This window comes from Dicentrarchus labrax, unplaced genomic scaffold (genome assembly GCF_905237075.1).
Source record: "Dicentrarchus labrax unplaced genomic scaffold, dlabrax2021, whole genome shotgun sequence".
NCBI classification, from domain to species: domain Eukaryota; kingdom Metazoa; phylum Chordata; class Actinopteri; family Moronidae; genus Dicentrarchus; species Dicentrarchus labrax.
The window spans coordinates 19,215,712-19,241,125 of NW_026136703.1; the positions used below are offsets into that span (position 1 = coordinate 19,215,712).

At 40.0% G+C, this 25,414-nt stretch overlaps 1 protein-coding gene across 4 annotated transcripts in view; it reads left to right on the forward strand.

Annotated features, from left to right (window-relative positions):
• mta1 (metastasis associated 1) overlaps positions 1-21,147 on the forward strand; it is a 42,489-nt gene extending 21,342 nt beyond the window's left edge. The window contains exons 4-18 of one of the 4 annotated variants that reach the window (XM_051394015.1): positions 4,456-4,582; positions 6,995-7,058; positions 7,400-7,517; positions 8,786-8,888; positions 9,506-9,605; positions 10,053-10,241; positions 12,043-12,117; positions 12,466-12,524; positions 12,811-13,064; positions 14,160-14,311; positions 15,166-15,355; positions 15,522-15,611; positions 16,397-16,552; positions 18,707-18,856; positions 20,015-21,147. In XM_051394015.1, coding sequence (XP_051249975.1) covers positions 4,456-4,582; positions 6,995-7,058; positions 7,400-7,517; positions 8,786-8,888; positions 9,506-9,605; positions 10,053-10,241; positions 12,043-12,117; positions 12,466-12,524; positions 12,811-13,064; positions 14,160-14,311; positions 15,166-15,355; positions 15,522-15,611; positions 16,397-16,552; positions 18,707-18,816 — 1,787 coding nt within the window. In that variant the 3' untranslated portion in view covers positions 18,817-18,856; positions 20,015-21,147. The remainder of the gene's footprint in view (positions 1-4,455; positions 4,583-6,994; positions 7,059-7,399; positions 7,518-8,785; positions 8,889-9,505; positions 9,606-10,052; positions 10,242-12,042; positions 12,118-12,465; positions 12,525-12,810; positions 13,065-14,159; positions 14,312-15,165; positions 15,356-15,521; positions 15,612-16,396; positions 16,553-18,706; positions 18,857-20,014) is intronic. The other 3 variants (XM_051394033.1, XM_051394026.1, XM_051394044.1) reach the window with 3 other exon arrangements.
• The last annotated feature ends 4,267 nt before the right edge of the window (positions 21,148-25,414 follow it).

Genomic DNA, 25,414 nt, shown 5'->3' on the forward strand with positions numbered 1-25,414 from the left:
TTCTGCCTCTTTTTGTTTTTCTCTTTTTTGGGGAGGTTTCAAAACTAATTTCTCCAAGAAAAAACCTCAGAGGAACTGGTACGCTGAATCATATTCTCCTCCACGCTCTAATAAGGTTGGAAAAAATGAGCTCAGCAGGCGACTGATTGATTGATCACATCATATATTCATTCATTCATTCATGAATTAGAATTAACTTCTGCGTTGAGCTGAAACAATTAGTCAACTAATCGGTTAGTCAATCGGCAGAATATAATCAACAACAATTGTAATAATCAGTTTTGTCATTTATTAAGCAAAAGAGCCAAACATTTACTGCTCGCACCTTCTCAGATGTGAGAATCTGCTGCTTTTCTTTGGTTTGTATCGTTGTAAATTGAATATATTTGGATTTTGGACTGTCGGTTGGACAAAACAAGACATTTAAAATATCACCCTGAGCTATGGGGACTTGTGATGGACTTCGACTATTATCAGACCTTTTTATAGACTAATTCATTAATTGAAATCAACAATAATCTCAAACAGTCACAATCAGGTCCTGGTGTGTGAGGAAAAAGGAAAAAGTGGGCAGCACTTACCACCACCGCCTACCACCTTTTCTGGAAGAGATACTGATTGACTGTTGGTGATCTTAAAATTTAAACTGTATGCCCTAAAATTGTTACAAGAGCCTGGTTGTCATCAGACCAAGACCATCAGTTTTTGTGCCGCTCAACACAAAATGCTTCTGTGTTACCTGGAAAAACTCTTTAATCCATTGTTCTTTGAACGCAATTCCTGCATAAATTAGGAGATGCTGTCATTCATTTTTATTTTTTAAAGTTCATTTTCTTTCTTTCAAACTGATCTCCTGTCAAAAAAAGTGCCCCCAAAAAAATGTGCACACCCTTTTCAGATGCAGTGAGTCTTGCCTACTTCTCCATCACAGGAAAAGCCAGTTTTGCCAATAATTAATACACTCCACTTGCAATTTAAATTTGATTCAGTTTTGCAGTGTTATAGATTTGAATGCTAATGCAGCGCCTTGTAGGCGAAACACCACAAGCAGTTTTGAGCTCATTAGGAGCTGCCTGGCTGGATAACCACTGGAACATCAGTACAGTAAATACAGAAAATGTTAAGTAAAACACATGTACATGCGCACAATGTTTTAGTCATGTCACATACACATAGAATACTTCTCTAACACACACACACACACACACACACACACACACACAGCTCATTGTCACATTTTTATCTCACCTCCTACAACTTCCTACCTTATTTCCTATTCCATTTAATGTTTTTTTTTCTTCTTTTATTAATAATCTATATTTTGTTGCTTTTACATGGCAGAAGATGGAGTGAGACTCATGCTGTGTGTGTGTGTGTGTGTGTGTGTGTGTGTGTGTGTGTGCGCGTGCGTGTGTGTGTGTGTGTGTGTGTGTGTGTGTGCGTGTGTGTGTGCGTGCGCTCTGCCTGGGCACTGATGGTGTGTCTGCTGGGTGCTGAGTGCTGGGCAGAGTGAGGGAGTGAAGGAGTACTTATTGATTTTGGCCACACATCTCTTCTCCTGAAAATCCCTTGATTGCTTTTGTTCTGCTCCCCGTCTCCCTCTTTCTGTCTCGCTTCCTCTAATGAAACTCCAAATGAATTGGAGCACGTACTGACTGCTCTCTTTCTCTCTCCTACTCTCTCGCTGGCCTCCTTAGTCTCTCCAACACTCTCTCTAGCTTTCCCCTCTGCCTGTCTTTGTCCCTCTTCCTCTCGCTCTCCCTGCTGATTTCTCTATTGCTCCCTTTCCCTCTGCTATCCCTCTCTCTTTCCCGCTGTCCTTATGTCTCTCTTTCTTCATCTTATGCTCCCTTTCTCTTTATCGTGTTTGTCACACTCTTTCCCCTCTGTGATCTTCTTGCCTATTTCATCCGTCTCTCTGTTTATCTATTTCCCTGTCCATCTCACCTTCTTTTTACCCCCCTCTTTCCTCTTTGTCCCACCTTTCATTTCCTCCACTCTCCTCATCCACATATGAGGAAGGTTGCCTACCAGCAGCAGCTATATCTATTCTTATAGAGTGACTCAGACACACATGAGACACTCAAATGGGCTGATAGTCCTTCAACAGTCGCTCTGTCCATTCATTCTTGGACCGATTCTTGAGGTTTTTCACCATTGATTCTTACTTTTCCTCAACGTGGTCTGTTTGTATGTGTGTGGTAGTACAGGCGTTCCCTTGGATTTTTTTCTTTTAATCCAAGGTGCTGAGACCCCCCGAGGTTACACCTGGAATAAAAGGAAAAATCTTGAAGAATCAATGTCATAGCGCTCTGAGACACAACCTTGTACCTGCTGAGGCTGCCGTGAGATAAATTAGCCCAATGAACAACACAAGCCTAGATGGAGACCGTTTTGCACACAGAGTTCACTTTACTAGACAATTGGGGCACTATTCTGCACAGAATCACATGTAAGTTTCAAATCTTTGCACCCAAGTCCCAAGTCAAGATTGGGTCAAGTCCCAAGTCATAATCTATGAGTTTCGAGTCGTAAACACCTCTTAATGTGACCACTTTGTAGTTTTTGTACACAAAATGTGTTTGTGCCTCTGAGAAGTTACGTGTCGACTCGCTGGGAATGAATAGCGTTAACATTGATCGATTCAGGATTAGGGTCATGAATTGATTTGTGGAAGACTTTTAAAGTTACAGTTTTTAATCACTGCGGTCGAGAAAAGTGTTTTCATGTCCAAGTGAAGTCACGAGTCATGGGTGTTAAAGTCTAAGTCGAGTTGTAAGTGTTTTTTGAGTTTGTGGAGTCTAAAGTCATCAAGTTTGTGACGTGAATCAGCTATACTGTCTGTGAAAACAGTTATATAATAATAATAATTAATAATTTCTGATGCTCTGGAGGAGCCACATAGAGAAGACATAGACATAAGGTGTTTGACAGGTCGGGATGGTAAACATAGAAACATAGAGCTCGACCCATACAAGGAACTAAAAGTTAGGATATATCAAACCCTCCTGCACTGATTAGTGACCATTCTTCTGTTTCCTGAACTTTATCAATGTGTAGTACCGAATCCCTGGAAGGCCCCTTAACGTAGACACACAACCTTCTGTCCTTTAGGCTGTAATCTTAGCCTGATTGTAATGCTAATGTTGGGGGTCAGTTCCCCCAAATCACGTACACACATTGGCTCACTCACCATAGTGTTACCGAGCCATACAGAGCTTCTGCTGGGCCTTTGAGATTTCTGCCATCACTCCTATTCTACGGGGGTAAAAATATTATTTTGTGCTCACAGCAACAACAAAAAAAAATACATAAAAACTTTTAGTGGAGACATCTCTACCCAGAAACCGTGCCCTTGTTACCCTCCACAGAACAGCTAGAAAGTAGTTCCAACAAAAACTTTTAACAGTAAACTCTGTGGATTGCCCTAAAAAAAACCAGGACATTGTGTCTGGAAAGGCACATTGCTGTTGAGGTTTTTTAAATGTAATTCTTTTCGGGTGCTTTTAGCTCCTCAAATCCTTTCACCTCCATTGTGTTTGTGTGGCAACAGAAATATCAGAAACTGAAACCTGGGGAAATAAAGTCTTCTTTCTCCTGGAGGACTGTAATTTGGGTGAAGCAATCTTTTAATCCTGAAGTCCCAATTTTCTCATGGTCTTCTGAAGAAAGTAAAGACCTTTTTCTTTCAGTCTAAAAATGGTATTCATAAAGAGTAAAGACACGTCAGAGTCAGAAGAATCCAAGCAGCCTCCCACATCTTCATTATTTTCAAGAAACCTGAAAAATCTGTAAAAATAAAATCACCTTATGTGGTTACTTCTTCCATTTTTCATTTGTTCAACTAATCTGTATATCACATGATAAAGAGGATTACAATTTCAAACTATTTGTATCCACCTTTTGAAAAAAACAACTATGTGCAACTTTCTGTTGTTGTAGAAAATAGACTCTGTTTCAGGTGCTTAATTCACCAATAAAAACCTCTCCCGACTTTACATTTCAAGTCATTTTACTGGTGATTTCCCAGATATTGAAAACACATTTGGGGGGTTAAAATGATGGAGGACCCTGAGGGGACAAAGAGGAGGGTGAAGCACTATTGTATCCATTGCGTCGTTCTTGTAATAAGAGTAGAAATGCTGAATTGGAAGATAAAACCTCAGTCTGATGTTGTTTGATGCATATTACACGTCTCATATAGACATAACCAGTGACATTTTATGTAAAATAGGGTAAGTATACAGTAGTCTCCTTCTCCCTGGGGACTTTATTGTTCCGGCTCATCAAGTGTGCATCCTTGTGCTTTATATCTGCACCTGAGACTTTTTTTTTTTTTCACGGCTGCAACCAACACATTTGCATCCCCCCCCCTTGGTTTTCCCTGCAGACGTCATTGTTCCGCCTCATCTGATGTGTGTATGTTTGACCTTTTGCCCCTTTTTTACCACCCAGGGGAGCTGGAGGAGGAGATGGAGAATCCAGAGATGTCGGACCTCCCCGAGAAACAGAAACACCAGCTCAGACACAGAGAGCTCTTCCTGTCCCGTCAACTGGAGTCTTTACCCGCAACACATATCAGGTACACTGCTGTCCACCACCCTGGTATTGAATTATATTATTATTGGATATTTTTTTCTTTTCATTTCAGATTTTTCTCACCTTCTCTCTTTCCCCCAAGAATTTTGGACTCACACAGTGCAGTATTTTGATAGGAAATGCCTATCCCAGGCTGCGAATAAAGCCTCCATGCAATTCTTTTCAGCCTACTATTAAGTCCAAATGCCAATTTTCCTCAAAACAAAAACAACTTCCCGTGGAATTTATTGTTTACACACTCAAACAAATGAATCTGATAAGCTGCACTAGAAAATGACAGTTCATAGAAAACAAGGGCAGTCGCCTTGCTTCGTTGTCAGAAGTCCTTTCGCTTGTTTTGAAAATAAATAGACTTTCACTGTTTAAATTTAAAGTTTTATTCCTTAAAAATGTCAGTCTTGGATTATTTGGTGCAAAACCTGTGGTTACCGTGGTAACAGCAAGTGGGGTTTAATACTACAGCAAACACTCTTTGAGCAGCTAGTTACAACAGGAGAACAACTGGTGTATCTGTTTACTGTGCAGCTCTGCAGCAGGACGTAGTGAAGTCGGTAAAATGACCATATAGAGCAAAATCCAGACTTTAAATATGATTTAAAATGGAGGTTTGATTTCATGAAAATCTGAAGGATTGAGTCTGCAATTAACTATTATTTACAGTATTGCTTTAATCTTCCAATTATTTTTTTGATTCATTGCTTTGTCTACAAAAAAAATTTAAAATGTGAGAAATGCCACAGTAAATATAACATCCTAGAGCAACAAGGCGATGTCTTCAAATGTCCTGTTTGTCCAGCCAACAATCTGTAACCCCCCACACGTCCAGAAAAAGAGAGACAGTTTTCCAGTCATGGAAACACCTGGAAATTGTTTAAAATGACCAAATATCCTGGAAACAATCGATGTTGTCCTGGAAATGTTTAATTGTATTTTAGCCCCGTGCTCAGATGGCCTGCATAAACCTGGGTGGGTTTCTGCACGAGGCCGCAGCGCGCCTGTGGAGAGCCAACAGCAAAGCACACCATGAAAGTGAGATAATGCAGAGTGTGTAATGAACCTGAGGCACTTTATCACAAACCCTGCATCACTGAACAAGGAGGAATAAAACCGGGGTTAAATCAGTGTGTCAGTATTAGGCCCAACGCTAAAATATACGACTGTTTGTGAGCAAGTGCTGTTCTGTATTGTCAAGATTTCCTGTAGGAATCCAGCAGCATATTCTCACATTTGCGAACTTGTCAGATAAATGGCTTTTTTGCTTGAAAAGTGAACATTATCAATTATCAAAATAATTGCAGATTAATTTTCTTTCGATCAAGTAATTAAAAGAAAATAACTTATTGTTGCAGCTCTATTAAACTAGGTGTTCGAGATAGCAGAAATTAAGTAGCAATAAAAGCATTTAATCTGACACTGATCATACTGGTTTTTTAATGACCTTCGAGATTTCATGAAGTAGTTTGACTGTTAACCCATTTTTTTCAGTTTCTGCTGCTCCGACTGTTCAATAACTTCCAGATTACATTGCATAAACCTCTTTATCCTATAATGTACGTAAAGCAAATTTCTACCTTTTGGATTCTGTGCTGTAAGAACGGCAGTTTGGTAGATGAAGATGTGATCATGTATTTATTCCTTCAGTCACATTATCTGCCAAACGTGCGTCTGAAAGATGTTTTGAGCCCATCAGTCCTCAGTTGACTCAAACCAACTCAAAAACAATCCACTCATATGCAGCACGGCACTAAATGTCACCAGAAAGCTGTTTCTACATATAGAACTGTCTCTGTGCATTTTTGTGCATTAGTAATCTCCAGGCAAACCCAACTAATCATTACCAAATTATTACTTGACATTTCTGAAAAGACGCAGGAAGAGCAAACTGACATCTGCTCAAATAAAAATACTCAGATGAGGCGTTTGTTTAGAGAGGATTCAGACTTGATTAAGATTTCTGAGTTAATACCAGCATGCAGCAAGGTTACAGGAGGTGTTTGACTTTATTACCATGCCAAATCATATTTGCTCCAGGCTAGAGAGGTATGACTAATTAGCTGGTAAATAATTTGAATTCAGATGGTGGCAGTTAAGGGACAGAGATGAGTGCTGCCAGTGTCAACACACTGGACCCTGATTTGTCAAATAACAGGCTGTTCCAGCTGGAACCGAATCAAATACCATCGTCGCAGGTTCTGTTCCTACATCAAAGTATCCGCTTAGACAGTTTCTGTTGCAGAGGAGAGCTTGGACCCAGAGTAGCAGCTTTCATCTGGCACTTATGTAATGTATTATCCCCTGATCTTTAAGTCTTGTCTGTCATTCTGTGTTTCACATGTTAAGTATTCACTCTTCCCGCCCTCCCCTCCCATGTCCTTCCCTTCCTTACATCCTCCAGGGGGAAGTGCTGTGTGACACTGCTGAACGAGACAGAAGCCCTGAAGTCGTACCTGGACAGAGAGGTATGTACACCGGCTCTGTGTGCCAGATAATACGTTGGGGTCTTCTAAACTGTGATTAGGTGTGTTGGATTTCAGGATTGTGTGTGTTTATGCGTGTGTGTGTGTGGGGGGGGGGGGACTTATGAGTTAAGAGATTCTTGTTTCCAGATGAATTATTCAACGTGTTGACCCAGAATGTTCTTTTCACATACAGTAATGAGGAGACGAGAGACTAGCAGAGGGGAAAGTACACGCACACACACATGCAGAGACAGATACACTCCTCTCTTTCGCCTCTGCCCGTCTCGCTTCCTGTTCCTTTCATTCCGTCCTCACGCCTTCCTGCCATCTGTATTTCCCAGGATGCCTTCTTCTACTCGCTGGTGTATGACCCTCAGCAAAAGACTCTGCTCGCTGATAAGGGGGAGATCCGTGTCGGGAACAAGTTCCAGGCCGACATCACTGACCTCCTGAAAGAAGGTACATCATACTTAAAGTTTTGGGTGTTTTAATTGACAGTTTTCCAGATAAGTTCATTCACAGAGTAGCACTTTTCCTGCAGGCGTCTTTTACACTGCAGTGTACTGATTTAGTTTTTTTGTTTTTCAGCATTTTTTTTTCAGCATAAATAGAGCAGCCTGAGCCATAATAAACTACTCAACTTTTTTTAATTGCTCAGTTCTCAGAAACATTTGATGGACTTTAAGCTTCCTTTTCTGCTCCGAGCCACCATTTACTTTACTTTCTTTTACAAGTAAAGTTATAATAAAACAACTAACCTAGGTTTCCATGGCAATCACAGCGTGGCAGCATGATTATATGTAATCAAAGCATTTGAAATAACAGATTATTGTCTATGTGCTGCACAAGTGATGATTTTACACGGAGAGTAAGGATGGGTTGCATGATGTTCCTCGAAAAGAACACAACTTCTAAAGTCAAAACACTAATGAATGCATACAGGCAAGCATATGTGTGTATGAATGAACCTCGGATACAGTAAAACGAGCACCTGTATTGTTTCCCTTTCTGTAGTTTCTCTGGTTGCTATGGTGACATGGCGAGCCACTGCTGCCGACCTTGGCGGCATGTCTGAAACCGCTCGCTGTCTGAAAGTACCTAAAGCAGCAACTATTCATACTGTATGGTTCGCATCTGAAAGCTGATTAGAAATGTGGCCCCTAATTTAAACTCTGAAAAAGTCATTGCACAAGGTATAATGTCTAAAGTCAGAGTTCAATAACTTTGAAACTCGTCCAAAATATTAAAAAAATTTTCATTCAAGCAGTCTGAAAGATATTTTCCAGACATTTTGCATCAGCATTTTGTGCAGATATTAAGTATTTTCAAATGTGAGTGTTTTTCTGCCAAATTTAGGGTTCAGTGTTTTGCCAGATTTTTATTCTTAGCAGGTGGGAAAACCTCTGAAATTGCAATTAGGGCACCATGGGACACTAAGCTCTCTAATTAAACCCATGTTAATGAAATTCTGTTACATGTGTTAGAAGCTCAGGCAGGTTGGCTGGTTTGTTGCAGGCTGGCAGCTTGACAGACCCCACCTATTCAACTCTGGGATTCATTAAAGCTTTACACAAGTTAGTCATTTTGTAAAAGGAAAACCAGGACAAAAATCTAATTTGATTGTGGATTATACAAACCTATTGTACACATGTGGTCAATAAGGAACCATTGTGGCCTTGAACGGCAAAGCAGAATTAACTGTATATCTGTCTTCTGCGCCCATCTAGGTGAGGAAGACGGCAGAGATTTGGAGAAACTAGAGGAGAAGGTCTGGGACCCCAACAGCTCACTGACGGAGAAACAGATTGACCAATTCTTAGTAGTAGCTCGGTGAGTAAACGCCAAACTTTTTTGCTGGGAGATAGTTCGAAAAAACTGATACCAATCTCATATCTTTATGTTGAATATGAAGCTTCAGCCAAGAGATGGTTAGCTTAGCATAGCATAGAGACTGGAAGCAAGGGGAAACAGTTGGCTTGTCTCTGAGTGATACAGTGTGTTAATGTTGTTTTAATAAGTGAGCTTTAGAGGTGGTGGTAGGTGGATTTTGTTTCCCTTGGCCAGAGCCTGGCTAGCTTTTCCCCCCTGCCCCCCTGGTCTAGTGCTAAGCTAAGCTTACTGTCTCCTGGCTCCTGCTTCATATTTATGTATTTTACATTTCAAGAGTGGTATTGATCTTCTCAACTAACTCTGTCTTAAAGCAAATAAGTATATTCCCCACAATGTCAAACTATTCCTTTTAAACTATGTGAAACTTTTCCTAACATTGGTGATTTCTCTTTTTTAGAGCTAGATGTGGGCGCTAGTTTTAGCCCCTTCAGTGCTAATTAGCTGGAGTTACATGAACTCTACATGGAGAAAGTAAAAATAAAATTAAGTAAAACTTTCCTGTCTTTTCTTATATATTTTTTTTTCTTAATCTTTTGCATCATGTCTGTGTCCCATAGGTCAGTAGGTACATTCGCCCGAGCCTTGGACTGCAGTAGTTCTGTCCGACAGCCCAGCCTTCACATGAGTGCTGCTGCAGCCTCCAGAGACATCACCTTGGTGAGATACAAACACTCACACACAAGACACACCACAGATGAAACGTTTGCGGGGGAAGCAGTAGTGATAATCAAAGAAAACGCTTGTCGTGCACATGTGTATTTATGTGTGTGTTTGTGTGTCTGTTAGTAAATGTTGAGGCCTGTCTCTGGTTATCCTTAACAAGCACTTGGCCCCAGAAGCTTGGTGCGGGTCTATTCTGCCCTAGATCTTATCCTCATATATAAAACATAGATGAGAGGCCTTCTAGTTTCCCACATGCACACACAAACCAAAGCCCAAAGCCTTAGACAAGGGGCTGCATATAAACTCGGTGGACTAAACAAATAAAAATTAATCATACTCCTCTCAACAAGTCAGCAGAATGTTGCAGAAATTCGTTCAGACAACGTTAAAATAACCATAACAATTCCTGAGACTAACGTGTATTTCTGTCTTGTATTTTAGTTTCACGCCATGGACACCCTCCATGCCACGGGCTATGACATGACTCGAGCCATCGCAGCGCTGGTGCCTCAGGGTGGGCCCGTCCTCTGCAGGGATGAAATGGAGGAGTGGAGCGCCTCTGAGGCCAACCTGTTTGAGGAGGCACTAGAGAAATACGGCAAAGACTTCACAGATATCCAACAGGATTTTGTAAGTAGCAAACCCAACGAAAAAACAGTTTTAAGGAATAGTTTGACATTCTGGGAAATATGCTTATTAAGTTAGATGAGGAGATCAGTACCACTCTCATATCTGTCCGTAAAAGACGATACTGCAGACGCAGGATGGTTAGCGTTAAAGCTGGAAACAGCTAGCCATCTTAAAGCTAAAAGAAATACGCCTGGCGCCTGTGTCACCTGGCAAGCTCACAGTGACAGCAAGAATCCAGGAAGTCTGGCACATAACCTTCATTATAACCACAACGTGTTGTTTGTACAGTTTGCTTTTGAACAGATTAAACAAACAAGATAGAGTTGCTGGTAGACGTATTTCGAAAACTGCAAATAAAACAGCTGCGGGTCAACTTGAGAGGAATTTTCTTCGAAAACCTCCTGAAATAATTTGAAAATCTATATTCAGTTAAGTTACTAGATAGGATGATCGTGATTATCAGGCTGTACGATTTGAGGAGAATCAGGGACATCTTATAGTCTGGCTTTTTTTATATATTCTTTTGGGGCTTTTATTGCCCTTTTAATTGAAAGAGACAGCTAAAGAGTGACAGGAAGGGGCAGCGAGGGGCTGACACGCAGCAAAGAGCTACAGGTCGGGGTCGGTCGCTGCAGCAAGGACTCAGCCTTGGTACAAGGGATCGCTGGCTCTACCAGCGGAGCTACCAGGGCGCCCCACTATGGCAATTTTTGACTACAGCTGACATTTTAATTTAATCAAATGAAATGTTTGTAGAAACAAACATAAGACTGGTATTGGCAAGAAAGTCAACAAGCGTTTTTTTCCCCACAATGTGAAACTATTCCTGTAATTGTGGAGAATTGTGTGTCGGTCATGTTTTATATATCATATCTCCGCGTGGTCGGGTTCTTTTATTAAGAGTGTTCAGAGACGACACATCGAGCACTTGGTATGCTGCTCATCTGCCCATACGTGGGATGCCCATAGTCACATTTAGAGATGTGTGCAGTAGGTATAGTGCAGAAACCACAGAATTAGAGTTCTGTAGAACGTATTTGGACCTGATTTAGACATTTAGCTGATGTTTTACAGAACAACTCTCAAGCACAATAGTAGTCTTGTAAGCTAAGAATTAAAATGTTAGAGCTAAGCACAATGGCCAATTATCCCAAGAAACATTCCACAGAAATGTCTTTTGAGAAAACTAACTAAAGGCAGGAGAAAGCTGCCTTTCTGCTGCAGCCCCTCGCTGTCCTCTGTGCTTTCAGCCTGAGAAGAATGGTGCTGCCGTTTGTGGACTTTACTACACATTGTGCTAATCTCTTACTGTGTGCATCACTCCACCACCTGGTGGCTGGCTGCTGTCAGTGCTGCTCACTCAGGTTTCCACCCAGGCCTTCTCTCAAACAACAGGACTACACCACCATTATGGGTGGGGCCTCAACTTGACAGCTCTTTTTTTTTTTTTGCTTTCAAACTTCTTGGAGGGAACTTTACATTGCAACTTCAGTAGGTTCAAGCTGATTCTGTGGCCAGTGGTGGTGTTTTGGTCATTTTGTATAAAGAATCTCTTTCGTATAGAAAGTTATTTATGCGACAGATGAGGAAAATACAGCTAACTTGAGGGATTTGTGTTAAAAATAATCGTCTTTTAATAGACGACCTGAAGGTTTTTAGGTCATGATAATGTAGAAATGTAGGGTCCTGACTGTGTGTGTCTGTGTGTCTGTGTGTCTGTGTGTGCAGACAATCTTCTTGAAACCCAGCAACCTCTCAGTCTGCTAATAATAATTATTTTGTGCCCTCTCTCCTTCCCCAGTTGCCCTGGAAGTCTCTGACAAGTATTATTGAGTATTACTACATGTGGAAGACCACAGACAGATATGTACAGCAGGTAAACACATTCAGTACACTTTTTTAATGGTTATTACCTTTCTTTAAAGCTCAATAACTGTTACAGGTTGATCCTTTTGTTTGCATCTCATTTACATCCATAGTGAAAAAGGAATATGGTTTATTCTTTTACACCAAAAAGCCCTTAAAGTCTTTTAAAGTCTTAAAATCAAAACATCCTTATGGGGTTCTGAACTCACAGTTGATAATTGTATTCCTTAAATGCTTTACACTTGAATGTTTTACACTTTAAATGCTGTTGTTTTTTTATACTAGCGCTGTGGGAAGTTACATCTCTAATCACACCTTCATTTCTCTGCTTTCTCCTCAACCTCTGTCTCTGCTCCAGAAACGATTAAAAGCAGCCGAGGCAGAAAGCAAGTTGAAGCAGGTCTACATCCCTAACTAGTGAGTACATCAGTGCAACTCCGAAGTCCTCATTTGAATACAGTGAGATATCAAGAAAGAGTTGTTCTGACCCTCCCAGCAACATCTCTGCTAAACTCGGACATCTGCTGCTGTTGTTAGAGCACAAACCCCTTCTTTCACTTCATTAGTATTCCTGACAGCTCTCAGTACAGTATCAGTATAACTGCTGTCTCTGCGAGCAGCAGACTGCTGAATGTTATCTATTCTCTTTGGCCTGAATTATCTCTGCTGGTCTGACCCTCTCCCTGTCCCTGTGCCCCTCCAGTAACAAGCCAAACCCCAACCAGCTGAGTAACAATGTAAAACCAGCCCTGGTGAATGGAGCGGCTGGTCCGGTGGGTTCGGTGGGTCCAGCGGGTCTGGCTGCTCAGGTGGGTCTGGCTGGTCAGATGGGTCCGGCTGGTCAGGTGGGTCCGGTGGGTCCAGCAGGTCCAGCGGGTCCAGCGGGTCCAGTGGTCCCAGGTCTTCCAGGTTCAGTGCCGACCCCTGGCCTCGGCAGAGCCTGTGAAAGCTGCTACAGTGAGTCATTCCCACGTGTAACACTGCTGTCGTCTAACTGCAATAGCTGCTGATTGAAATTAAAATTCATTACCATTGGCCTAATTTATTTAGATTTTAGTAAGTCTTGGTAAATTGTACGTGATGAACTTAAGATAATTGCTTTGGCATTCACGGGTGCAATCATACTTTAAAGAGGCTGTTGCATATTGAAAATACTTCAGCCTTGAATGAAAAAAATGACAGAATCTAAGAGTTCTCGAAATACATTTGACAAAACGGCTAATATAAGATAACATGAATGCAGGTGATCTGCTATACTGACAATATCAGAGAAAGTAAGTGTTGACAAAAGGTCCTCCTCTTAAATTTACTTATGCACTAAAGCACCAAGCAGACGGTTTATAATCTTTCCACTCTTGTCGAAGAGGAAATTGTGATTTAGTGTGCACGCAGGGCCAAAACAAAAAAGGAAAAGTTAATTTTTAAGCATCTGTAGTCAGTTATTAATGTAATGATCTGGTGTTGTTAAACGCTTGTTTACATCTTTATTCGTAAACACAACAGTAAAACATCTTTAATATGATGTGTATTTATGATTTCTGTGTTTACTGATTCTTCTTTTCATTGTAAGATCAACCACATCCAGCTTAAATCTTCCAACAACCAAATACTGAACTTGTGTTCTTCAGTGAATCTTAAAAAGGGAACAACCCTCGTCTGAGCTTTCATTAACACATCGTTGCAATAACTCAACCTAAAGCATTCATTTACGTTTTCATTTTAAAACTGATCATTTAGAGCACAGATCAACGCTGTACTGTCAGCATGAGGCGCACTTTTTTTTTTCCTTTATTAAAACGGAGAGGAGAGAAAATATCATTACATGCCCCGCAGCAGAGAATTATTCGACTTATTTTAGTGGTTGTAGTTAATTCAATGATGAATGATTAAAGGATGTGCTCTTGTTTGCATGCACACAAGCACGTGTTTATGATTGTGTGGATTATGAACCATCTTGAGCACGTTTTCTATATATGTGTGTCCACTGCGCTCACTTTGCTTTGTGTGTCTGTGTCTGTGTGTCTGTGTGTGTGTGTGTGTGTGTGTGTGTAGCCAGCAGCTCCTACCAGTGGTACTCGTGGGGACCTCCTAACATGCAGTGCCGCCTGTGTGCTTCATGTTGGACTTACTGGAAGAAGTACGGAGGGCTGAAGATGCCCACAAGACTGGATGGAGAGAGGCCTGGACCCAACCGCAACAACATGGTACAAACTAACGCACACGCACGCTTCACTGGACATTTCATTTACTTATTCTGCAAAACCCCAAACAACAGGCCTACTGTTTGCCTAAAGGCTTACTCTACCCTTAAAGCAATAGTTAGAAGAAAGAAGAAAATCTTTTTTTTCTTCTCATCCTCATGTAAGTCGAACCACCAGTTGAAGTTCGTACGGTCATTAGGGCTTGCTTGTTTCATGATCGATTTAATATGCACATAATTTTCTCAATTAATCAATTCATCTTTTTGGCTTTAATATGTAAAAACAAGGTGTGTTATGATTTCAAAACAAAGACAGGATTCAAGTCCTTCCACTTGAGAAGGTCAAGCCAGCAAATGTTTGGTATTTTTTGTGTGTATAGTTGTTTGAAAAGGTAGTAAATTAAATAAATGTTCTGTTAATTGACAAATCAATTCATAAAATTTTTTGTTTCGGCACTGTTTATATCACAAACAGCTAGCGTATTGCAATCAATTCAAACACCTTAAACAGGATAATCACAGACAAACACTGTTGGAGGATAACCTGGGATCCTTTCATAAGTCTTCACTGTAACTTAATGCTTTACCATAAGTTTGTTTCTGCATTTAAAACCTTTTAAAACTGTATGCAAACACATTTGTGTGTACGGTCAATAAGCCAGATTAAGCACCACATACATAAATCAATTTCAGGTAACAATTGAGTAACCCAAATGTTTTCTTTGCCATCAGTCAGGTGAGAATTTAACTTGTACCCAGTTCATCAGTGTTCATTAGAAGTGTAAACTGTTACTACACAAACACACACTGCTGTACATTTATGGTATCTAACGGTTATTAATCTATTTGTCCCTCCAGAGCCCCCATGGCCTGCCCCTGCGGCACAGCGGCAGCCCCAAGTTCGCTGTGAAGACGCGGCAGGCATTCTACCTGCAGACTACCGGACTGACGCGGATGGCACGCCGCCTCTGCCAGGACATCATCAGGCCGCGATATCTGGCCAGGCACCCCTACCTCCCCGTCAACACAGCAGCCATCAAGGCCGAATGTAAGGACCTGTTAACCTTTACACAGTGCTTATATTGTCAAAGGGAAATGATGGCGGTACACAATCACGACACAATCCATTGCAACTCACTAAAACATCATTATTATAAGTCATTATTCAGACGGAGTGTGTAAGTTTACGGTATTTTTGCAATGGATTTCTACAGGCGCCCTGCGGTTGCCAGATGGCCCCAAAAAGCCTTTGTCACTGAAACCTGTGGAACGTAAACCTCTGGAGTCTGTGGTTCGGTATTTAGGTAAGAAGGAGCCCATCAGCCATCACATCTCTTACGTTTCTGTTTTCAGTCTGTTCAGCCACTCCAGTGACATTGCTCTATGGGGATGGTCCACCGCTTTGGTCCTGACAGAAGATGAACCTTTTAAAGACTTTGTTGATCCCCTGACGTTTTCTCTAGCGCCGCTGTGAGTTGAAATGTCTCAACAACCCCCCTCAGGACGAATTATAATCATTTTCATGACCTCTTAACATTAACATCCAGTACTTTAGTTCATGACCAAACACCTTAAAAGCATTCCCATTGGCGCCCGGTTAGCTCAGTCGGTAGAGCTGGCGACCCATATATACGGAGTTGCTGCAGCAGCCCGGGTTCGAATCCAACCTGCAGCCCTTTGCTTTCCCTCTCTCTCTACCCCCCTTTCCTGTCGATCTTCAGCTGTCTCTATCCAATAAAGGCATTCCCATCACCCTAACCAAGCCTTTACTTTGTGTTATGTGCTAATTAGCTAATGTTAGCATGCTGAAACACTAAACTAAGCCGGTATAAACATTATACCTGCTGAACATCAGCATGTTCGCATGGTTATTTTGACCATGTTAGCATAAGGCTGCTATCTAGTCTTGTTTACCTTTGATTGCTATAATAACATTGCTTTTTACATATGTAAATAAGTGTAAAAGTGCAAATATCTTGAGTTATTTCAAATCCATGGTATTCATTTTGAGTTATCTATGCATATATTTAGCATATATTTGTTGTTTGTTACTACCTCTCTCACTTTCTCTCCTCTCTCTTGCCTACAGAAGCACATCCCCGTCCAGCCAAACCCGACCCCCCGATTCGTGGAGGTTCCATCTCTACAGGCAGCCTGACGCCCATAAAGTCCTCCCCCATCCTCAACAATGGCTCACCCACCATCCTAGGCAAACGCACCTATGAACAGCACAACGGACTGGATGGTGAGAGGAGCTTTGATTACTCTGTGGGTGTGTGGGTGTGTGGGTGTGTGTGTGCGTGTGTGGCGTGTGGGTGGGGGTGTGTGTGTGTGTGTGTGTGTGTGTGTGTGTGTCTTGTATCATCATTATATATTATGATTTTAATAAGTAATTAGTTCTTATAGAATATCAGAACCCTTTTTTTAAACATCTAACTTGATTAAAAGTTGGAAATGAAAAAAAAAAGATAATTTAGTAATTACTTGGTAGTTTTTAATGAGACTTTTAATGAGATATGATATTTTATGAAGGAAATGACGTGAAAGGTTTTTTGCGTTCGTTTATGTGTCGACTCTATAGGCAGTTGTTTGTCTGTATAAAATAAGTGGATTAGAATCATTGTCATTTAAACAAATTTTAATGTCATGGCTTTGTCATTACAGCATCATTTTAATTATTTTTAAACTACATTAACACTAGCATTTATGTCAAATGTAATACATTTTAGCTTAAGCTTTAATGTATTTGCTCGACATTGATCATCTTAATATTTGAAGAGAACGTAAAAAGGCACATCTGAGCTTCGCGGCTCACTCGATGGCTTCCACACACAGTTAAGATCCACTGCCGAAGGGTTAAGAGTTTGTGTGGGGCTCCAATTTTTTTGGGTTATGTCCCACTTTCCCCTCTCCCCTGTGAAATGAGAGAGGGGAAGAGACAGACTGAGAGATCAAGAGAGTGTGAGAGTGTGCCAGAGAAAGACCGAAAGGAAGAGGGAGAGAGGGAGATTGCGAGAGGATCGGATCGGCCTTGCCGCTTTAGCTGGAGGCTACAGTCTATGTTGTCATGGTAACAGCGGAGAGGAAGAGGAGGAGGAGGGCTTGGTAAGTGTATCCTGAGGGAGAGCATCTCCACTGGTCTGTGAGCCCACCTCAGGCCCCGGCTGGGATAACGCACCATGAGGAGATTTGGGTTGGAAATCAGCCAGGCTGAAGTATTAGGGATTACTTTTTATTTTACCACCAGTTTACCAACTCAGTCGTTCATATCTTTATTTATATTGTTTTGGTTTTTTTAAATTGAAGTCTAACAGTTGTTGCATTATTTATTTAGTTTTATTAATTAAAAGGAGAGTTATTTCTGTACTTACAGTGTGTGCTGTGCAGTCATCTGTATCAGTGAAACTTAAAGGATTAGTTCAACATTTTACTGAGAGAAGGTCGAGACCACTTTCACGTCTGTGCTGAAAATATGGAGCCAAGGGGGGAACGGCTAACCTGACACTCTCCACAGATCAGAAAACCACCTCCTACTAACTAAAAAGTTTAATAATTAGCATGTTGTATCTTGTGTGTTTTATTTGTATACAAACATCAATGTAAAAACAATCATTTGTGGCTATAACAAGATAGACTGAATTTATTCTCTCTAAATGATCAACTTTTCTTTACATTTTGGCTGTAGATTGAGTAAAATCCGATGTTATTTATGTAGATCAAAATAACAAATCACAGGAAAAAAGTGGAAGAATATTCAGGAAGAGCCACAAACGACAAAGAGACATGCAATAGATGAAGAGTGTACCAAAGAAGTCAATTAAAATCACATTATATGCTAATTTAACACACAATTTCTGACGTTGAATATTATACAAACTATCTGGAAAACTATGGATCCAGGAGGACGTTGAAACAACATTAATGTGGCTGCGGAGCATTAAAATCACTCCCTGCTGATTATGTAAATTTGCAAATGTAGTGGATAACACCTGCTCTCCTTTTGGTTTGGATCCCCGCCAGCAGTTTATGAAGCCATATTTGTTCTGTCATGTCAAACCTCACGGGGGTAGCAAAGCACATGTTGGTTTCCACTGAAGTTAGACGTAATCCGGGTAAAATAATGAGTAATACCGATTCCTGTACAATATATCAGGTATGTTAATGAATATTTATTAAGATAATTTGCTGAATATCTTCTGGAGTGTTTTTACTGTCTCAACTCAAATGAGAGTAATCAAGACAAATGATTAAAAAGATATACTAGTTCTTTTTATTCTGTAGATTTACTAAAGGAATTAGTACTTAATAGAGCCACCAGGGGGCAGAAGATTTTGTCCTTTTTAGTTGTAGTGGTATCAGTGGACTGACCGGCCTCTCTTGTACTCTTCCTCCTCTGCAGGCACTAAATCCAAAGCCCTGACTCCACAGTGGGACATCATGGCCAAACGGGTGAGCGAGGCGGCGCGGCCCTCGGTCTCCCTGCAGGACGAGGTACATGAACTGGACTGAACGCTCTGTGGGAACGACCTCTACTACAAACCCCGGTGAGGTGAGAGACGCACCGCTGCGCTTAAAGTGAAAAAGTTCAGGCTTTGTGACGTACTCTCTTCCCTGAAGGAGATTTATACCGGCTGCTTCTGTGCAGAGCTAAATGAAACTTCAAATAGAGTCGAGTCTCCCTCTGTTGTCTGTTTAATGTCTGTAATGCACGATATGCATCTGTCTTGACCCTAAAACAATAATAATAATTAACCCCGAAGGCATTCGAACTAAAGTAATGAGCCTGTTTTGAGTAGAAAGTACAGATATTTAAAGATGGAGGGGGTAAAAGTAAAAAGAAAAATAAATACCCAACTAAACTACAGATATCTGAAAAAGCTACTAAAGTATTTGTACTATTACTCCTCACCTCTGTCCGGTACACAAAAAATAAACACATAAAAATCTTTTACCAGCCAACCGGTGACCCCAGTTTATATTTTACGCAATAATGAAATACTGCACTAGTGTTTGTTTTTTGATGGACAAGAAACCCAGACAGGCGAAGCTGAAGAGACTCCACACAGCAGAAGCGCCGTCTGAAGTACAACGCTATCCTCCAATTGACAGCACCGGATTACAATAACCCCCTCAGCCTTCGTCTCGCTCGCTCTGGAAACAAAACTCCGCCTGGTCTGCTAATTATTCCACTTGGCCACAGCTGCTGCGTTTGCATCCCGCGGCTCCCCAGCGTTTGGGTTTAAGGTAGTGACCCTGTTAACTAGCAACTTTCGGCTGAACATGTTGACTTTATTCGGGTGAAAGTCGCCAGATAACAGAGTCACAGACGCAGGAGGCAGGAGGAGGAAGGCTGCAGGTACTAAGAGTAAACATTAGCAATTAGCCATCTTAAATCACAGCTACAGCCCGATGACAAATCCCACATTTACCTGCATTTGGCACTTTACAAGTGTTCATTTTGGAGCCTTGATATTCTGATGGTACTGTTCAGATTTTTGCCAAACAGGTTTGGTGTAGAAGCACCTTTTTTAAAGGTTTTTTTTTTTGGTGAGTTATAGGAGAGATCAGTTGCATTTCAGCTGTAAACTGTTACCAAGTTTAAAAGAAGATATTGAGTGCTTTAACTGTACATTGCATATAACATATAACCGTTACTCTGTCCTGTAATAATCCTGATCGCTGTCCTGTGTTTGTGTGTTTTTCGCAGCAGAGGGGGACATGAAACGGAAAGGCATTTTCCAATAAACCATAGCCGAGGGCAGCTGAGGGAAGTTGAAAGGAGAACGACAGCTTTGGCCACCTTTCTTCAGTCAGTACGGGTCTGTCACGCTTGCTGAAGACCAATCGATAATCGATCAGTTTTGGCTGTGGTCAATCAGAAGATGAGCCTGACTGTACAGGACTGTGTTTATTACTTACATTTCTCGTTATAACTGTCATTGTAATTATTGTTATTGTTATTATAATTTTTTTTACCAACTATAACTCAGCTTATTGTTTGTCGATCAAACGATGGAACTTGTGAAGTTTCATGAAAAACGCTTGCAGAGCCCTGTGGAAGAAAGGGTGGAAGGACTGTAACATAAGCCACTTGCATCTTCTATGTCTTTGTTTTTTTTTGTTGTTGTTGGGTTTTTTTTTAACAAGTTTAAAATTCAACAAGGAGATGCACTTTTATTTCAGCAACATGAGTTAACTCCTTGTCTTTTTTTTTTTTTTTTTTTTGTTTCACTGAATTTGAATGCTTTACTGGGATATCTTCTGTTTTGTGAGCCGGCCCTGCTCTTCGGCCAGAGAGGTTTAACTTATTGAGAAAGACTTGCTGTTTTTTCTACCTTTTTCACAAGTAATGCATCTATGCTTAGATAATGTAATTAAAAAAGATAATTGATTTTTTTCCCCCTTCCTTCTTTTGGTGTCCATGCACGGAGGTGAAAGGTGTCAAAACTCGCGCTGAATGTTGTTTTTTTTTTTTTCCCAAGTCCTTTTTTTCTTACTCACAGGTATCTAAACAGGGTAAATGCAAAATAACTTTTCATTCCAAATTGCTTTATACGTTTTGTGCCTAAAAAAAAAAAAAAATAATATGTTCTTTATTGGAAGAGAATAAATGCACAAACACAGCCATGTTTTTGTAAGCAAACATAAAAAAAAACAACTAAAAAAAGCAGGAATGTGTTCTGCTTTCATGTCCAGTCATTTTTTGTCAACGTGTTTATTTTATGTTCATTATTAGCTTGTCTTCATTGCATACAACTCCTCAGTCGCAGGGCTGTTTTAAAACATCAGTCGTAGTGTTTCTATCGGTCAATACAAGAAAATATACCAATACCCAACACATCTGCTGTTGCAGTTATTTTTGTATCTCTGTCCATTTTAGATACCGAGCATGACCGTGCCTTCTTCAAACAGCCCTAATGATAAATTTTATTTATAACGCCCTTAAGGACAAGGATGAACATGCACATGAAGGAGCAGAATAACACCACCAGCTGAAAACAACAAAATAAAGGAGGAAATACATTAAAGAAAAAAGAAAAAAAACAATAAAAGAAAATTGCTTCCTGTTGTAAGTTGAGCATTGTGTTGCATCAGAGTGCAAAAAAGGACAAAAGGTAAGTTATTATACATACAAACACATCCATAAATACATCAAGTGTAACTATTCTGTATGCATAACATTGAATATACACATGCAACCAATTATGTGTTGCATTATACAGACATAAAACATTTTCCAATGTTATTTTTGACTCCAGCCTTTACTCTGGCTCAACTATCTCACCCACATTCAAAGATTAAACTGTTTTTTACTGTCATTAACACCCTTTTAAAGAACCCACTGATACTTTTTACTTTTTTTAAAAAATGTTCAGTGATTAATTATTGTCTTTTTGTAGCTTTTTAAATATAAGCTTTTTTCCCCCCCATCGGAACAATGTTCAGGTCTTTCCTTCATCATCCTGTAAAGGTTCCAGTGTGTAGGATTGAGTGGCATCTACCGGTTGTATTTGCAGATTAAAATCCCCTCACTTCACCCTCCTTTTCCAAGCATGAAGGAGGAACTATGGTGGCCATGAAAATGTGCACAAAAAAAAATCACGTAAACACCTGTTTAGAGCCAGTGTTTGGTTCGTTCCTTCTGGGCTACTGTAGAAACATGGTGACCTGTGGTGTTAAAGGTTCATTCTGAGGTAAAGAAAACGTAAAGATTTCTATATTCAGGTGAAAACGTATGAATATTATGTTCTATTTCTGCAAATAGATCCTCCTAAATATGTTACACAATGGACCTTTAAATCACCAAACCTGGTTAAAGGGTAACTATAAACGATTATAAAGATTATAAACATGTAAGTCACTTTTTAAAGGAAAGTGCTTTATGTGGGAAAATCAACATAAATCAGCACAATAAATTAAATAGTATAAAAGACAGGTTTTAAGAAGTGATGTAAAAGAAGTTACTACCAGTCTCAATTGAAATCCCATTTACTTGTTTAGATATGTTTTTTTTAAATGTATTAAAATCTAGTGCGTGTTTTTAGCCGATCAGAGAACCTTAAATATCCACAATGAGTCAACTCCACTGTTCGTCTGACAGCATCCTGTCCTGTGAAAAGCACAAAGTTATGTTAAAGTGCAACATCAACCACGAAGAGCGCCGGCAGCTTGCCAACAACCACTGACTCACGACTTAATGCCAGTAATCTGACGCGTACAAACACATTTTTTACTAATTGACTTGTTAAATCAGCCAAAACCAACACACACCCTGTGAAAGTAGAAAGTTGTGAGAGAAATGTAAGTAAGGATAGACCAAATTCAGACATTATTTCCTCTTTACACTCTAAATGTCTCTGATAGTTGCTGAAAGAGCTCTTGAATGCTGATCAAGACCAGGACTGTGTTCAATAATAATACTGTATGTCAGAGGTTCCCAACGTTCACAGGGGGTCCAAAGGCCTTCTTGATTATAACAAGTGTAAGAAAACCTTTTTAAAAAATATGCACAGTATGCCTTTAACTTAATATTTCATTCATTTCTGCAGAAAACTAAATGACGTTGTTCTTAAAGTTTAGATTATTAAGCTAAAAAAACAGCCTCATCCTGTATTATCCTGTATAAGTTGCAGTTAAAACAACCAAAGATACACTAGAAAACACTGAATTTATAAGAAAAAATAAGCCTATTAAGTGTGTATGAGTATTATAAAATAATACAAACACATGTTAAAGACAGAATTGTATAAAAAGTTCACAAATCTGCTCAAAATGAATCTAAATCACCTGTTTGACACAAGCCTCCTGCAGTTATTGAGTTTAGTTTATCAGTTATATTCTGTACTGTTATTGTTACTGATTGAATATAATATAAAATATCCCTAAAATAAGTCAGAGGGATTGAATGCAGATTGAATGCATAAATAAGTCCAGGCTTCGGCTACAACTAGAGCTTCATTGTAAAGCCTCTCCAGTGTCCAGTGTTGTCTTACTGAGGGGGGGGTTTGGGGGTCATTGAGCTCTTCCTCTTCTCAGTTTGAGCTCTGGAGAAACTCAATATTTATCCCTGTGTGCTAGTACAACTCTGACTCATCCATAGATTAATAGTCCAGGAGGTTATTTTCTGTTTCAGTCCGCTCGTCTGTAGGTCGATGCTGATTGCTAACATAATGACTGAGTGCGGACCCCTCCCGTCTTTACAGAACTCTGTGGAAAATGCAGTCTGTAAGGTATTTCACTATCTACCATTAACGTCCAATTTAAATCATATCTGGTTAGTAAGCGTAAAGATAACGTTATTACAATGCTTTTCAAATCACTGAGTGACTGTTCATGTCGTGTTGAAGGCCTCTTAGAACTAGAAAAGAATGAGTCGATATATCATCCTGTGTTACATTATCATATATCATCAGGTTTAATCATTTTGCCCAATGTGCAACTGCACACGAACCATTACAGCACTGTACTGTTATATACTGGTTATATCTTACTGTTAAAAGGCCCACCTCCAAATTCTTCCACACAAAAAAAATTCAACAATCGCCTACTACTGGTGTATCCCAGAGGCCACTTCTTGAATTAATAAGGTTTATTTAAAGTGCATTATCACACAAAAGTGTCCCAGAGCAAAGAAAAACAGCAGAAGAACTCCCATTTAGTGCAGCTGATTATTACAAGAATATATAATTAAAGTGTAAGATATTATGGCTTTATCTGAAAGGACAGGTGAAGATCGACAGGGAAGGGGGGGAGGACATGGAGCTCAATGGGGCTCGCACTCTACCAGGTGAGGTACTGTACGTCCATGAACAGGTGAGTTTTGAGTCCTAAAGGTTTTCAGAGAAGGTTTTGTTTTAATATAAGTGGAATAAATGTTGCACAGGTAAAGAAATAAGCCACTAAAGTTATCGACAATAGTAGAAAGCTTCTGCTGCTGTAACCTACTGAAAGATACAGAAGCCTAGAGGATAACTGTGTCTTTTATTCTGTATATAATATATACAATTAAAGCAATGCTCAGGGTTTGACTGTCCTGAATTCTACTTTCAACTATACTTTCGACTAACAACCAGTGTCCCAAATATTAGTTATTGTTTTCCATTCGACATAATAGTTGATTGACACACTCTGGTCCACCATGGAAGTTCCCTGTATTTACTATTTGTGAATAAAGAATTGAAATCACCTGAGGAGTTTGGACCACAGTTATAGTTTGTTGTTTATTTCTAACTGTTCGGTCCTTAAATGCATCACTCCAAACTGTTTGATTCGTATACGACGAACGGAAATCTACATACACAGACTATTTTGTCTCATAATCACCAAAAGAATTTGTATATTTTAAGTAAAAAGTTAAGAAAATCTACAAAGTGAGGGAGTAGATCAAACAAACTATTTAAATATAAGCTATTAGAAAGAGAAACGTGCCCTACATGCCCCACCTACTGACTGACTGCACACGTCACAAGAGGAGAGGAAGAGTCCCCGGTAGTGTTGCAGCTGTGGACTCTGAGCAAGCCTTCATGGGAATGAATTACAAAATATTGGTATAATTGTCTGAATAAGACGCTAAATTCGTCGCTTTTGAGAAATAAAGTTATTAAAACTAGCGAGAAAGTTGGCATCACTGTTCTCTCTATGATTGATTTAGTGACTTTAAAGTTATAATTTTACAAAATAAAGCGTCGCTCAAGTGTTGGGATCACCAACGCTGTACGTCACTGCAGAGTTTCTACACTCCTGTGGAAGAAAGTCTGGAAATCTAACTGAATATGCTGCAGTCGAGGCCTTAAAAGCTTGTGGAAGTGGATACAACTGACACCCTTCAAAACACTCAGTGATTTTGGAAGAATATAAAATAGAGAAAGGTGTCTCTTACAGTCCAAGAACGAGTTAGTAGGAAGGCATTACGTTAGTTTTGAGCCAAAGTACGCAGAGCTCCTGCAATAACTGATGGCAAGACCTTACACGCACTGGTTTATAACTTATTACAGCAGCCACAGCATGTGACTAAACCACCTGACCTTCATTTGAGACTGACGTCACTCACGTTTATGACACTGACGGCGATTTACAGGACTATTATTATTGGTGCAGGCGTCACCTC